The sequence below is a fragment of the Thermobia domestica genome, chromosome 11, assembly GCF_964235325.1.
Source record: "Thermobia domestica chromosome 11, izTheDome1.hap1.1, whole genome shotgun sequence".
Taxonomy (NCBI): domain Eukaryota; kingdom Metazoa; phylum Arthropoda; class Insecta; order Zygentoma; family Lepismatidae; genus Thermobia; species Thermobia domestica.
Genome location: NC_137464.1, coordinates 32,411,764 through 32,428,647, shown reverse-complemented (window position 1 = coordinate 32,428,647; position 16,884 = coordinate 32,411,764). Strand labels below are relative to the sequence as shown.

Here is a 16,884-nt window from a genome sequence, read left to right as displayed (position 1 = left end):
AGCGTGTGTATGACTAGCGTCCCTTTAAGCAGCGGTTATATGATACGTGGATCTACGGCTTAACGTGAAATCCGAAGCCCATGAACTCCCTCCAGAATCGAACCCGGGTCTCCCATGCCATAGGCGCGTACGCTAACCGCTTAGCCACAAGGGAGCTCACTAAACGCTTTGAATGCTACGAAATAACAAGACGAACAGAAGGCTACTGAGATGGTTCCTGGACGGACACACAAGCTCAGCAATCTTATTTAAGTCAATTTTCATCCGTGGAATCACGTGTTTCGGTTATATTTTGTTTTACTATGATTTTTATTGTGTATGTTTTCAGTTTCAACTGTCCATGGTCAGTTTCAACTCTTATTTATTACAATTTTTGGTGTTTTGCATTACTTCCTAGAAACAGGCAATTCGGCTCTCGCCTTGCCATTTTGGTCGCAATGATTATTGCACTGTGTGAAACCAATTAATTGATTATTAAAAAAAAAAAAAAATCTACACCAGACAATTTTAGTGATATGGTCGACTTAGCTTTAAATGCTGTGACTTGATATACGACCAGAAAATTGGATATTGAAATAGATCAACAGGACGAACATTTGTACAATGGCCTTCACGAGACTGTGTAATCTTGGTATCTTGTAAGATGGCGGACAGATAAGAGTTTTACACTCACCTGCAATACATATTTTATACTTCTAAAGAAGTTTGTCTTAGACTTTATATACTTTGTTACGAATTTTTATATGTATTTTAAGTAAAATATAACAAACGCCAGTACCAGGACCTTCTTATAACGATTTCAGTATTTAAACATATCACTCGAAAGCAGGCAATCTCGGATCAATTTCCGTGTCACTTCAGTTACAGTATGAGCTGTAATTACTGAAAAATATGTTTAACAATTTGATACAATTAAAGTTTAGTACAGGCTATTTGAACTCATGTCTGCAGTCATACCGTTACATTTTATAGCACTGATCACCCCGAAGCACCACTCCCTATATAACCAACTGAAATTCAAATCATTCTCACAATGCAACGAAGGTAACAGCAGCGACCCCGCCGGCTGCAGTGGTAATTAATCGCATCGTCTGCTACTGGCAGTAGCTAATTGTATCAAAAATGAAATAAAATCTTTACGTTTCACGCTTATGCTGCTAAGCTAAAGGAGACGGTGATGATGAGAAATGAATGAAGAAAGTAGGAGGAAACGGGAGAACCGAGGAAATCGACGCACACGGTGTTTGTCTACTACAAAGTTCACGTGGCGCGAGCTGGGATCGAACCAGGGTCCCCACGCACGCTTTACCACTGGTAACTATCAAACCATGCGCTCTGAATTATTTGATTCGTTTTTGTTTTTAACAGTTCGTACTACCCGAACTGCTTTGAGTGGTGGCGCCACAGTTTCCAGTCAGGCGATTTAGTTTCAGTGCGAAGAGCAGCTGAAACCTCTTATACTACATCCTTACTCTATGCCTCATGGTGTAAAAAATGGAAATGGATGGACTATAATCTTTAACACACGAAGGGTATTAATAACATCATTTTAATTTCATTTTGAACAAAATTAACACTAAATGATTAATTTTCTTTTATTGAAAAACATACAAAATAATACATTATTATACAATACCCAACTACGGTAAATATACCAACAATCTGTAACCGAATATGACAATTTAGGAACGAATAAAGAGCTACTTTCCTCTCTACATTTGTATTTAGTAACAGATCTACTTCATTTAGACGGTAATACACCAAAGACTGTTGATTTGTATACACTACAATGAGAACAAGGTTTCAAAATTAATTTAATTAACCTGAACAGTTTTGTTCTTTCATGGTAATAATCACGTGAAATATTATGCAATATTCACTCGTGTTTACATACAGAGATCGTTTTCATACATTTGTTTTTATTATATTCTGAATCTTTCAAAATATTCGCTCTCACATGAAGATGTAGTATTCTGAAAGGCAAATATATATATACACACAGGAACAATTACATATCAATTTATTGTTTGACATATACCTGCTCTATGAACCCTTTGTTCTAACCAGATTAGATATTACATGTTACATTCACTATATTAATATTCCTTCTTGTATTCTACCTAGGTATAACTATTCAATGCTATAGAAATATCTTTATGAATGCTCTTCTAGTGTTAATACGATTACTTTAACAACCAAGTACCCAGTGTGCGTAACATGAAATCAATTAATTCAGTATATGCAGTTAAAAAAAGTCTCCAATCCACCATACTACTCTCTAAGTAAACTAAGAATAGAAGGATAAAGGGACACACTACTGAATGTAATAATGAACGTTGTGTATGGCTGAAAAATAACCAAAAGGAGGGAGATTGAAGACCTCAAGTTGAAGCTAAAACCAACTAGAGGTGGTCACAAACACCGGTTTTTCGGTTATCTCCAAGAACCGGTTCGGTTTTTCACCGAAACCGGTTATCGATTTTCTCCAAAAATGTTCGTTTTTCACCGGATCCGGTTTCAGTTTTTTTCAAAACCGGTTCCGTTTTTTTCAAAATTTGTTCTATTTCTGTCCAGAGTAGTGTTTCGTTGTTCTCCGGAAACCGATTCCGTTTCCATGGAAATAGTTTTATGTATTTTCCAAAAGTTTTCACCGAAACCAATATCGGTGAAAACCAAACCGGTTTTTGGAGAAAACCGAAACCGGTTCGGTGAAAAACCGAATCGGTTTTTGCAGAAAACCAAAACCGGTTTCGGTGGAAAAAAACGAACCGGATTTGAAAACAGAAATGTCGGTTTTTCGGATTTCGGTTTTTCTAGAAACCGGTTTCCGTTTTTTATAAAACCGGTTTGCCCATCATCCCTAACACTAACTATGACACCTACCACACCGTTTGAAAACCATGTAGAAAGTCTCGAATCTTTGGCAAAAGATTTAGCCTACTTAACAAGAGTCCATCACGTTTTAGAGTTGTTCTACACAAAGAAGTCTGGGGGAAATAATGTTATTTATTATTATTATTATTGTTTAATATTTACTGTAGGTCAAGTATGAACGTAAGTAAAACTTCTGTAGTTGACCTCCTACTTAGGTTACCCTAATGTACGTAGTCTGGACATACACCACATGTATACAATGGAAGACTAACTTCTTTATACTGACCACAACTACGCTGTATCTTGGCAACTTGAACTACAACACAATACTAATATATCCTTTATAACTTAGTAACTTAATTCCGTCCTTTTAAGATTCAAAGGAATTTTTTTTTTTATTGGTAACCTTTACGGTACGAAGGTCATTCTCGTAAAAGCCCTTATGGAACCAGGCCGACTTTAACCGATATATAAAGTTATTTTCAAATTATTATAGATCAGGCTCAAATAGTACCAAATACATGAAACTGAGCTGGCATTTGCAACTGATGAAAACAGAATAAACTGTTTCTATGTATACTACAGAAATAATATTTTTCTGTTTCAATGCAAGATAAACATTTAATTTTAGACAACTTACTGTTGCCACATTAGAACCGAGTTTGCTGAAACATAGTTGTGGACTGGGCCTGTACCGTAATTTCAAGATACTTTTTTTTAAATTAAAGCTTTACCATACAATGAATACTGCACAGCTGCACATGTACACTCATGTCCAAAATTATTGTCGCATATCTATAACTGTCTCCTTGTAAGAATATAATTTGATAATGATTTTGCAGGGTATTTTTAATACTGATACTATGTGTATAATCGGGAAATGTATATTTGTGGTAAATTTCATAGGAAAAGAATTATAAATACGAAAATTATAATGAGTAAAATAAAATGTTGCTAAATAGGCAAGAAAATTTTATTTTCGTTTTATTGTTCTTATTTACTGCCCTTTTGACATGAAATTTTCCACATACATGTCTTTACCGATTATATACATACTAACATTATAAGAAATACCGGGCGAATTCGTTATCAAATTATATTTCTAGAACAACATATTTATAGACATGCGACAATAATTTTGGACATGAGTGTACGTATCACCATAACGATTCCGTATGTTAAACAGTTCATTGGAAGATCAATTTCGTTTCTACTGTATAAAATCCAATTATGTAACCGAATAATGCGACAACTTGATCCAAGAGTAAAGAACTATTATGTTCTTTTATGTTGTATACGTGTTATATTTGGTAACAAATCCACTTTCAAAACCACTACACTTACATCACAATACAAGACTGGCATAACAAAATATCGAAGTAATTGAATTAGTTTGAATATGTACTTTGTTGTTTCATTTTAAAGATTATTTGAGTAATTATTATGCACCATCTATTCGTGTTTACATACAGAAATCCTATTACTTCGATATTTTTAAATCAGTTTTTTTTCGAGAATAACAGTAAAATACCACCACTTTCAATATACGTATTAAAGCAAAAAAGAAAAAAAAAATATTACTGCCACAAAAACAACAAGCAATGACCATTACGTTATTTCACTGTAAAAAGAAAATTTTGTATGTATGTATATGCGAGAAAAAAATAGAAATTAAACTAATTTCATGTTAAAACAATAAAAACCTTTTACAAATTTACACATGCTGCAAACAATGTGTGGAAATACACCACAATATAAAAACAATAACAGTGTATTGTAGGTATTTAACACAACAATTTTTTAGTGTAATTTGTTTTATTCTTAATTATTATGGTATATGTATGCCCACTATCTTTTTCTGCTCATACATATAAGCAGCACAAGTTGCCAATGCCTTCTTTTATGTGAAGCACAACGCTTAGGAAGTATAAACCTTCATACTTCCATGTCACGTTTTCAAATAATATTGGCAGCTACAAATCAAGTTAATTTCGAGCCCATTTACTTCATTCATAAAATAACTAAAAATTTGATACTTGAAGAAAATGTTCATCCTGCGACGACGTTAATCATGGTAATTTCTCAGCTTTAAATAAGCAGATCAAAACCTGTACCCTACCCTAAGTTCTAGAGAGTATATTCATCAAATGGAATTAACTCTTAAGCTAATTACAGACAAATGATGCTTATACAATGTTTAGAAATTGTTAGTCAAACTTCTGATGACCACTAGTAGAAACAATGAGACAATTCTAAAACATATCATATACGAGGAGAAGTCAAAAAGTTCCTGAAATTTTCTTGTAGATCTTTATTATCACGATATAAAGACTCATTTACTTAATTGCTTTCAAAGTAGGTACCTCCGGAATATACACACTTGCTTCCCAGCTCTTGCCAGTGTTGGAAACATCAATGAAAGTCCTTTCTTTGCTATCTTCTGAAAGTTCAACCGTCATGTGGGTTTCGATCTCTTCTGCGATCGGTACCTCTGAGGCCCCAAAAATTTGATGGTCGTAAGCTGTTTTTAAGGTTATTAAAGGTCTCTGAAATTTATCTCCCCACTTTCCTCATGAACTTGATGTTTGCGTGTTGCTCGAACTGAAACATTGCGCCAAACTGATTACCACACACTACTCGTACTCTGCCCGTTATGATCTGTTCATACTTGTCGAATTCATGATTAGGCAACCCAAGGACTGTACTGGACAAGATTCATTGTGATTACATTACAAACACCAAAACTACAACATCAGTCCGGGAACTTTTTGACTGACCCTCGTATAACTATAATCGATCATGTTTTGTACAAAGCTCAATTCCTATAGGTTATAACTCTTATGAACTTCGAAAGATACATAAATGAAATCTATATAAAAATGTTCACAAGGACGGTTGTGATGCTACGGTTAAAATGAATATAAGTCTATAAAGTATCGATATTTTCTAACAATACTATATCAATGAGATGTTTGTTCTACCATGTCACATATGTAGTTATTTAAAACGTGTACGTAATACAGTATCTATTTCTCTTTAACAATTTGACACCTTACTCGGTTTTGTTTCTTTCGTTACAAGGAAGACAAGCGCGTATGACCAATTTAAATCATTGTAATTTAACAACCTCCTCTTTTATTGTAATGAAAATGGAAGCAAAGTTTCGCATCATTGCACAGTAGTCCAAACACTCTTCAAACTGGCCAAAACCTCAAAATTCGAAATTATCACAAATATGAAAGACCTTACACATTTTATAAGGAAAGATGTAAGGTTTGCAGAAATAGGTAGATTTTCGTGCAGCTGCTAAGGGTTGGGCCTAGAGTTACTACCAATATGAAAGATTAAAGTCGGTGGAAGAAGGCCATGTATTTACCCCGGTAGCAAACGCAAAGTTTACGAGGTGAAAACAAAATAATGTTTCGTTGTTAGGCGCCAACAATGGTTTTGCAGAACATTGTTATACATTCATCGTTTACGACACATACATTGAACTCGAATATACTTTCATGTACCAGCCAATATGTGGATAAATAAAATTAGATCAAAAACCAAAATTGGTATACATGATATTGAATTTCATGTAGAGTTTTATTTTGAGTCCAACCGAGTCCAGTTCTGTGTGCTGGATGTGATAGTAGAGGATGTTATCTGTTAGAGAAAAAGACCGATTGTTGCCGGTTTTTGCCCAATCTGGTTTGAAAGGCATATTTGTATGTAAGTAGGGTAACATTTTTTTGAGTAGTATTTAGGCTAGTGACTTGTTTTTCCTTGTCATTCTCGAAATGTCATACAAAACAACACGAAGAAGGCTTCTACAAGTTCTGTGGAATCTAGAAGGAAACAAGGACACCAAAAGGCAACATCAGATTGGTTTCCTTGAGAAAGAAACGTCCACCGAATTGACTAGTAAAATACATTCCGCAAAACTTGTAGAAGTCGCCTTTGTGTTGTATTGTATGACATTTCGAGAATGACAAGGAAAAACAGTCATTATCCTAAATACTACTCGCAAAAATATTATCCTACTCACATACAAATATGCCTTTCAAACCAGATCGGGCAAAAGCGGGCACCAATCGGTCTTTTTCTCTAACAGATAACATCCTCTACTATCACATCCAGCACACAGTAGAACTGGATTCGGCAGGACTCAAATTAAGACTCTACATGAAATTCAATATCAAATATACCAACTTTGGTTTTCGATCTAATTTTATTTATCCACATATTGACTGGTACATGAAAGTATATTACAGTTCTATGTATGTGTCGTGATCGATGAATGTATAACTATGTTCTGCACAATCATTGTTGACGCCTAACAACGAAACATTATTTTTTTCACAACATGAACTTTGCATCTGCTACCGGGGTAGATGCATGGCCTTCTTCCACCGACTTTAATCTTTTACATTGGTACTAACTGTAGGCCCAACCCTTAGCAGTTGCACGAAAATCTACCTCTTTCTTGAAAACCTTACGTCTTTCCTTATTAAATGTGTAAGGTCTTTCATATTTATGTTAATTTCGATTTTTGAGGTTTTGGCCAGGTTTGAAGGGTGTCTGGACCACTGTGCATTGTGATTATTTCTTCTCCCCCTTACCGTCGCACTTTTAATATTATAATTATTTATTATTACTATTAATATTATTACTATTAATATTTTTACTATTACTGAACAATATTCCTCGACATCCATGTCTGACAGAAAAAGTGGATAATAGACAGGAATATTCCAAAACAACTACTAAACTGTATACTACCGTAAATTCTACTCTGCGAATACGGTACTCTGAATAATTTACACCAATATCAAATTCTTATAAGAAGCATTAGTCACTTTAAGTTAACAATTGCTAAATGAAATAAATATAAAGATTTATTTATTTCACTTTCACTTACGATATTTCAGCAACGCTAATTATGGTTTCGGTAAAAAAAAAAAAAAAAAAACAGCAAATGAATCATTCTTTTTACATTAATTGCTTCCGTTTCTCACACAGAATTCTCACAATACAAGTACTAAAGTGGATGCTCAAAGAAATTTCTATTTTCTCGTACTATAAAATAAATGCGTATAGCACAAGATTATAAAATACCTGCACATTGGCACTAGCTACGATTAAGAACTGAAAATTAAACTCCCAGAAATTTCGAAAAACGTCCTCTTTCTTTTTTTTCTTTTTTTTTTTCTTCACTGATTCTAACACATGTCACGAAAACTCGACTAGAGACAACTGAAGACTTCGGTGCATGATGGGGACAGCTCCAATTGCACATTTGTTCAGGATTGAAGCAAAAAACAGTTAAAAAAAACTCAACTTATTTCACTTTAGCCTCCAAATGTTTTGTAAAGAGAGGTTCTGTTATAGGGATAAAACCTTTCTTTACAAAAAGTTTCGAGGCTAAAGTACAAATATTGATTCTTTTTAATGCTTTTTTTTTTCTTTCTTTCAATCCTGAACCAAATGTATAATTAAGAGTTGTTCTCTTTTTGCACAGAGGTCTTCAATTTAGAACCAAACATTTGATGTGAAAATTTGAACTCAACGAGAATGCAGATAGCTGGAAAGATCACAAGTGACAAATTATATGTAAACATTTCGTTTCAAACATAATACCAATTATTTTACGCTGAAATTGAAGACTCTGTTATAAAAGCAAATCGATAACTTTGTTCTGATTTGCTGTGAAATATCGTAATTTTTAAATTTCTTAAAACGAAAGTAACGTAGCGAAATGCTAAATTCAAGAACATTTTAAATTGCAATTTAAGGAAGAAAAAATTGAAAAATAAAAATAAAAAAACGTAAGTCATACATATTATTCATTAGAGAAGCACAATCGCCAACAAATATGCAAATCGTTTATACATATTCATTTATCAAAACTTCGGAACAAATGGACGACTTGAATATAATTTACTTTGACATAGATCATACATCTCAAAATGCCTCATTTGTTCAGAGGTTGTTGAATTAAAAACAAAAAAGGGAGGGGAGAAAAGTGTGCAATTTACTGTTGACAATACATAAAACAGGTTTAGTCTATTGTTATCCATTCAGATCTATAAATCCAGTTTCTCCTTCAATATTGATGATGTATCGGAATCCTTCTGGTTCCTTTATACCCAACTGCAGTGAAGCTGGATGAAATCCATGTGTATGTATTAAATGTATTTTTTGTAAAATATTTTAACATACGATAAACTAAAAAGACTTGCACGTATCAAATAAAAGGCTTTGGCGGGGATTTTAAAAAAAAATATATAACCACAGTTATTATGCAATTGTTTAATATACAGGGTGTTTCAAAACAACACCGACAACGTTTAGGGGTGATTCCTGACACCAAGATAAGACAAAGACTATAGACCAACCTGGGTTCACAATTGCTTCCTTTCGGAGTTATAGGCTGCCGAAAACATGAAATTTAAAGGTATATAGCTTCAAAACTAAGGAACCTACCGTAGGTCCGGCCAAGACTTCACTTAGTAATAACTAGTATGTGCCCTCTCCAAGTTTCACAATCCTGCGGTACTTCCGCAACAATTTTTATAGAGGTAGTTGGTGAGTACTTCCTTACCAGTAGTCAAACTCCTATAAAAATTATTGCGTGAGTACCTTAGGATTCTGAAACATGTATTTTTGGATTGCGCACATATTGGTTGTGTATATATAACTTACAAATTGGACTATCAAATAAAAATTTTAAAATCTTCTAATTTATAAACAATAAGAAATTCCTATCCTTATTTCTTGGTCTGAAAAAGGAATCAGACAGCTTCCAAAATATTTCCTATACGTTGACGAAAAATCTGGACATGAAGGCATTATCGTAAGAACAATAGACTCTGTCTAGTGCGTTATGTAACTGAAAACAGAGCTTACACTACTCGTCATATATCAAGATTACAATAGTAATTTCATAAGTCAGTGATTCAGTTCCATCACACGTGTCAATTAACTTCTAATTGATTTTATTTATATATTTTGTTTCATAATATATATCATATATACAGGTACACACTTACGACATATATGTATATTAGTAACATGAACACCTTCACTGCATTAAAAAAAAATTGACAGTGAGAGATGTTAGTAAATAATTAGAATAAACACTCCATTCTATAAGAATTACACCTTTTACACATATAAATGTTTACATACATATACATAAACATATACATATACACATACGAGCATATATATGTATATATATAAAATGAAGTACAAAAATATATTAATTAATTCACGTTATTCTCATCATCCTTACTTGTTCAGTAATACTTCAGCGGTTCACAGGACAATCTAATCCACAGGAAACATAAGAATCATACTGCTTCCCTCCGCTGTAAGCAAACCACCTAGTATTTGGGTAATACATATCAGAAAGGAAATCTTCATCCAGGAGTCCTACAGATGTTGCTAGTGAAAGCAAATAACGTGGTAAATACACACATGTAGAATATGTCATCAGAGCCAGTACAGACAGAATTAAAGAATCTGTGCAGTGTTAAGGAAATACAAGTAGTAGAAGTTTTACTTATTTCTCTTTCGCACTAATACGAAAGTCTATGGAACACATACAAAAAATAAATAAATAAATAAAAGACATGCGTACCCACATATAAAAGGTGTTTAAAAACAACAGCGACAACGTTTGCGAGGTGATTCCTGACACCAAGATAAGACAAAACGTATAGACCAATCTGGTTGTATAAATGCTTTCTTTCGGAGTTATAGGCTGCCGAAAACATGAAAAAATGAACTTTAAAGTTCCATAGCTCCAAAACTATGGGACCTATCGTAGTCGGATCAAGACTTCACTAAGAAACTAACATGTGCGCTCTCCAAAATTTCATATTTCAGAATCCTAAGGTACTCACGCAACACTTTTTATAGAATGAGTTTGGCATATAATTTGAAGTACAGGTACTCACCAACTACTTCTATAAAAATTATTGCGTAAGTAACTTAGGATTCTGAAATATGAATATTTGGATAGGGCACATACTAGTTCCTAAGTAAAGTCTTGACCCGACTACGGTAGGTCCCATAGTTTTGGAGCTATAGATCTTTATAGTTCATTTTTTTCATGTTTTCAGCAGCCTGAAACTCCGAAAGGAAGCAATTGTGCACCCAGGTTGGTCTATACTTTGCGTCTTACCTTGGTGTCAGAAATCACCTCGCAAACGTTGTCGGTCTTGTTTTCAAACACCCTGTATAATCACAAACATACCCAAATATTAATAAACCAGCTAGCTCGCTTTACAGAACATGTGAGTTACGAAAGTAAACACTTCATCAATAACAAAAAGTTATGGTTTAAGTTAAACAGAATACACATAAACTGCTTTATCTAATACACAAAATAAAATATTCCATTACAGATAAAAGCAGAAAACTTTAGAATATTTTAAATATGGTTAACACTCTTAAATCAAAACAAGAGAAGTTAAATAATGGTAATTTTGTATTAGTAATAAAAAAAAATATCGGAGACTATCGGCTGTTCAACGTGAATGGTTGGAATTTTACGCGTGTGTATCTGGAATATTGACAGTAATACACAACATATGAGGCGTTCTGGGTTGTGGGAGCAAACTCAACCAAATATTCCTCTACCAATTATCATTTATTGTTGAATTTCTTTTATTAATATTACTATTGCTTTGAATAAATTACAAAAAGACCCAATGTTGAATTCGCCCTTACTACTCGGAACGCCGTGTAGTTTGTGATTCAAGTGTAATGTGTGGTATGTCCAAGTTAGAAAATATGGGACAGCGCGAATGTGGAAACTTTTGGTTCACCATACATATACAACTAACTCCGTTCTAGAGAACAAGTACTATCAGCGAGGGGAGATGATGGCCTGGCTGTACATTACCCAAAAGGCATGAGTGCCACAATCCGACTGGTAGGTTCTGGCCCCTAAACCCTATTGCGCCAGGAATTTGGTTTTTTATGTATATAATTAGCCCATACACACACACACACACATGTAGAATACTGCGCGAGTTTTCGTTCCTTCCCCTGCATTTTTCATATAGAGCTTGTAGCCTTGCATGAAATTTGAACTATGGGCATCTTAGTAAACCACTTTCAACCCTTTTTCTTCCCTTGTAAGTCAAGTATCAAAACACGCTGGAACATGTGCTTTATTACTTTATAATTTTGATGTGAATGAAATGTCTATTCTAGGTGAGTCAATTCCAAGGCCAATACAATATTGAGAAATTATGATAGTACATTTTATAAAATAGTACCAAGGCAAAACGGTCTATTTTGCAATGCTGTGCCACCCGAACAAAATTTGACAAACCAAGGGCGAATGATACATTTATTTCTACTCTTGGCCTAAATGCATTGTTAATGTCTTTTGCGGCTTGCTGTGCAAGATGCCCAAATTTGAATTTGTAACGAAAAATTACTCAAAACTGTGTGTTATTCATGGTGCAATTTCATATGACTCTATTCAACAACTCACGGCCTGCTGACTATCTGGATACGCCACCTACTTTGCTGGATGTGTACCCAGTTCGTGATGTTAGATGCGTGACCTTAGTCCATCCCCGTATGGTGTTCCCCACCACATGTCAAAGCGCTCATTTCATTCGCACCACCTCAATAAATGAAAAGTCTACATAAATACCAAATTTCATTTATCTAAATATATTGACTTTCCAGAAATGGCCATCTTAGTGTGCCACCCCACCTACTTTTCTTCCCTTTTAGGTTAAATATCAAAAAACTCTGATGCACGTGTTTAATTATTTTACATAAAATGTCCAAATACAGAATTTCATGCATGTAACCTCAAGGGATTCCGAAATATGAACATCTTATTATACTAGCTGCAACCTCATTACATCCTTTCCACTTCAAATTTCCAACTTTTTTTCTTTCCTTCTGTATGAAATATAAGAAAAGAATGAAACATGTATTTAATTATTTAAAAGTGTACATATAAAATTTCTTGTATTTGATCTCAACGAGATTCCAAAATATAGACATCTTATTATAATAATTGCAACCCGCAATTCCCCCTCTTTCTACATTGAACTTCTAAAAATCCTTCCTTAATAGTACCTTACCTCCTGTTCAAATTTCAGGTTCGTAACTTAAGCAGTTTAAACTAGACGTTGATCAGTAAGTCAATCAAGATTTCATTTATATGTTCAGATTACTTGTCAATATACCTTTTTTTTTACGGATTATAAGGCATTTTTCTCTTCGAAAAATTGCCTCCAAAATTCAGGTGTGTCTTATACAAATGTCCATTGCCGCTGGTAACCTATCTCTATCTGGCAACATTGGATTCAACTAGCAGCAGCAGTGCACCGATGTGACGAACATGAATTGTGGGAACTCACAAGCTTGTTAACATTGTCTCCATCCCGTCCCGCCATCACAAACCCAGAACCACAAACTAGAATATACAGACCGTAAACTCTGTTTTTTTTACAAAACTGCTTAAAAACTAACGTGTTTCTTATGGTCTGTAAAATACGGTATATAGTGTATATAAACATGAAAGTGTTTATGTTTGAGACTTCGTACCGTTTGAACCACCCGACCGATCTCAATCAAATTTTCAACATAGATGAGGTTTGAGCATGGGTGTGTGTTTACCATTTCACTTTGACGGTACAACGTAGAGAGAGGATATATAAAAATAAATAAAACTTAATTACTTTTGAACCACGAGACCGATCTCGATCAAATTTGCCACATAGATGAGGTTCGGGCCTGGGATGTTTTTTTATCATTTCACTTTGACAGTGCAACTTAAAGGAGGGGGAGGAAGGGGAGATACAGAAAAATACATGAAAATGAACGCGACTACTCTGTGACTTAATAAATCTTGAAACCACCCGACCGATCTCGATCAAATTTTCAACATAGATGCGGTTCCGACCTGGGATAGTTTTCAATATTTCACTTTGACAGTGCAACTTAGGAGAGAGGAGATATTTAAAAATGACAGAAATTGACCGACTTTTCGGGGTCGCTGAGATGAACAATGACACTTCCGATGCCGTTTAAATCCAAATTCAGTCCCGCAACTTAGCGGAGGTGAAGATATACAAAAATGATAGAAAATGACCAATATTAGTGACGAATTCATAGTTTTTGGGGTCGCTGAAATGAACAATGACACTTCTGATACCATTTAAATCAAATTCAGCCCCGCAGCTTGAGGAAGCGGGAGGGTGATATATATATATATATATATATATATATATATATATATATATATATATATATATATATATATATATATATATATATATATATATATATATATAAAATAATAGAAAAATGACTGGTATTAGTGTCGAATCAATAGGTTTTTTCGGTGTCACTGAAATGAAGAGTGGCACTTGCGATGTCGTTTAAATCGAAATTCAGCCCACCATAGTAATATTTAATTTTCCCTGTTATTTTTATCAAACACATGACATAAGAAGTTCACGCATTTAAAGTTTTTATTTCAACCCAACGAAGTGGGTAATCAATGTTTGTATACTATAAGCGCTCTCGCTAAACAATTCTTCAGATAGGGAGGGAAAGACATTCGAAGAACGCGGTTAACACTGAAATTTTGGTCTTAATTTCTCTAAATTTTCACAGCCAAGTAAATTTTCTCCGAACCCGAATGCTAACATTTATGGTTAAGTTTAAAAAAAAAAATCACTTTAATCGGTCTGCACCATTCTCATAACCTTCAAGGCTTTCTTTTCTTTCAAGTATAGTATACTCTTATTTTTTTCCGTGAATATTTATTATGAGTCAGATTTTCTGTGTTTGAAATACTATAAAACATTAGTTACAAAAAATATTTATACACTAATGTAATATATCGTCATTCTGAATATATTCAAAAACAATCAACATATATCTATCTATATATATACATATATATAATAATTTGGCCTATTTCTTTAATTATCTACAACCAACAAACCTAATTTATTTGCATCTTTTGTAGCATCTTTATTATATTTTCTTTAATTTATTCTTCATTCAAAGTTTGAAGCTCTAGCATCTTTTGGTGCTCCTCAAATCTGTTTATTTCTCAAAATAATACATCTTTTTATCTTCTTCTGAAATCTGCATTGATTCTTTCAAGTGTTTTTCATATTTTCTGTAAAAACAATAACGCTTGTTAACATCGCATGAATAATAGGAACTCTGAATTCTTTCATGAAATCTTATTACAGTTTCCCTGAACTCTACTGTGAAATATAACCCCTGACTCTCGGTACATTTGGGAGTATTTCTTTTACTCGCTACAAATTCCTTGCCTTTGAGGGTTAGTGTAAACCCTGAAAAGAAAAGAAGAAAAAAAAGACAAATTTTTTTTAAATATTTTTTTAATATTTTAATATTTTTAATATATTTTTTAGACAAAGTCGTTTTTTTAATATTTTTAAAAAATTGCCGCTCCTCAAAATCTGCTGCCCTGGTCCCGGGCCCATGCCTAAATCCGGTCCTGCCTTCGACAACATTTTGCTCTTTTTCTTTTGTTAATACAAAACTTCCTAGATTTCGTTCAGCCAATTCTCTTAGGTTAAGTTCTATTTCCTAAATCTGTTAGGTTAGGTTTTAGTCACTTCTAACTTTTTAGGTAATACCAAATTGCAACTCATAACGTGTTAACAACAACCAGTCCTCTGTACTTATAAACTTCTGCTACTCTTTATTTGTTTCTACAAATGGTACACTTTAAATTCTCACATTTGGCTAGACAGTTTCAAGACCAAGCAGAATGCTCGCCCTTGCAGTTGCACAAAAGGGTTTGGTCGCTGTACAGGGTTGCGCACCATGACTATCCTGCCTATAATTCGCACAATAAGCAGCACTCACATTACCGAGATGCTGATGTGCCCGAAGTGTTGACATTTGAAACAGCGCAGGGGACTGGGAATCTATGGACGGACCTTAAGTCGATAATAACCAGTCTTCACGTAGTCCGGAAGTGTAGGCAAACTGAAAGTAAGAATCAGTGACTGAGTAGCAATGGGTACACCTGACTTGTTATTTTTGATGTGAGCTACCTCTACAATATGTTGTTCAGTCAGCTCCAATTTAATCTTCTCCTCGGTGGCGTTTAGGAGGTCCCAACATGATATTACTCCGCGACAGACGTTCAGTAAACGACAAGGTTCTACTGACATGTTCACTGATCCAATGTTAGTCATTTTTAGTAACTTTGCTGTTTGCTTCTCGTCGACAGTTTCCACTAATAAAGTGTCATTCAGGACTTTCTTGATATCTTTAATCTGTTCGGCGTTATAAGTCAGAACTTTACTAATGAGGAAAGGGGACAAGCCCTTAATAGTACTCGGACGGTTAGCTTCAGCATTGGCACTATCAGCATTTTTATCTTTAATTACAAGACATCGGGTTATAGGCATCACGATACTTCTCTCTTCCAAATTATCGAAATCTTGAGATTTTATCTCGTTCTCGTTTGGTTGGGCTTCTTACGAGAGGGTGAGCCTGGACCCGATTTTTTTAGTTTTAGTACCCATGAAATGTTGATGTTAAATATACATTGATAAATAAAAAAATGTGTATGAATGTCGCAATTTCACACTGGGGCGTTGGCGCGAACTTACCCTACTCCCCTGGCTATCCCATAACTAAGCACACTCTCACCGTAGAATGAGTGTGGGGACGACCCGGTCAACCATTCCAACGACAGAAACGCATGGCCCCGGAAAAAGAACAAACAAACAAGAAACAAAAAATTGGATCTACAAGAAACAACCTGTCAAATAAAAAGATAGACCTACCAGCCCATAAGAGAACAAAGTGTGCGGATTTTGTTTGTTAATTGTTGTGGTTTTACTATTTTTATATTTTAATAGTATGTTTATGTTTTATATATATATATTTTCAAAGACTTGGGCACCGGACAACACGAACATTATACGCATGTAACAGTCGCCCGGCATGGGTGCACTTCCACCTTACATGCAGAAAGACGTC

At 34.3% G+C, this 16,884-nt stretch overlaps 1 protein-coding gene across 1 annotated transcript; it reads right to left on the bottom strand.

Moving 5' to 3' along the window:
• Window positions 1–15,818: 15,818 nt before the first annotated feature.
• Window positions 15,819–16,307, bottom strand: LOC145665104 (uncharacterized). Its single transcript, XM_081732377.1, has one exon. It carries the CDS (start codon window positions 16,305–16,307, stop codon window positions 15,819–15,821), a length of 489 nt encoding a protein of 162 aa, XP_081588503.1.
• Between the last annotated feature and the right edge of the window lie 577 nt (window positions 16,308–16,884).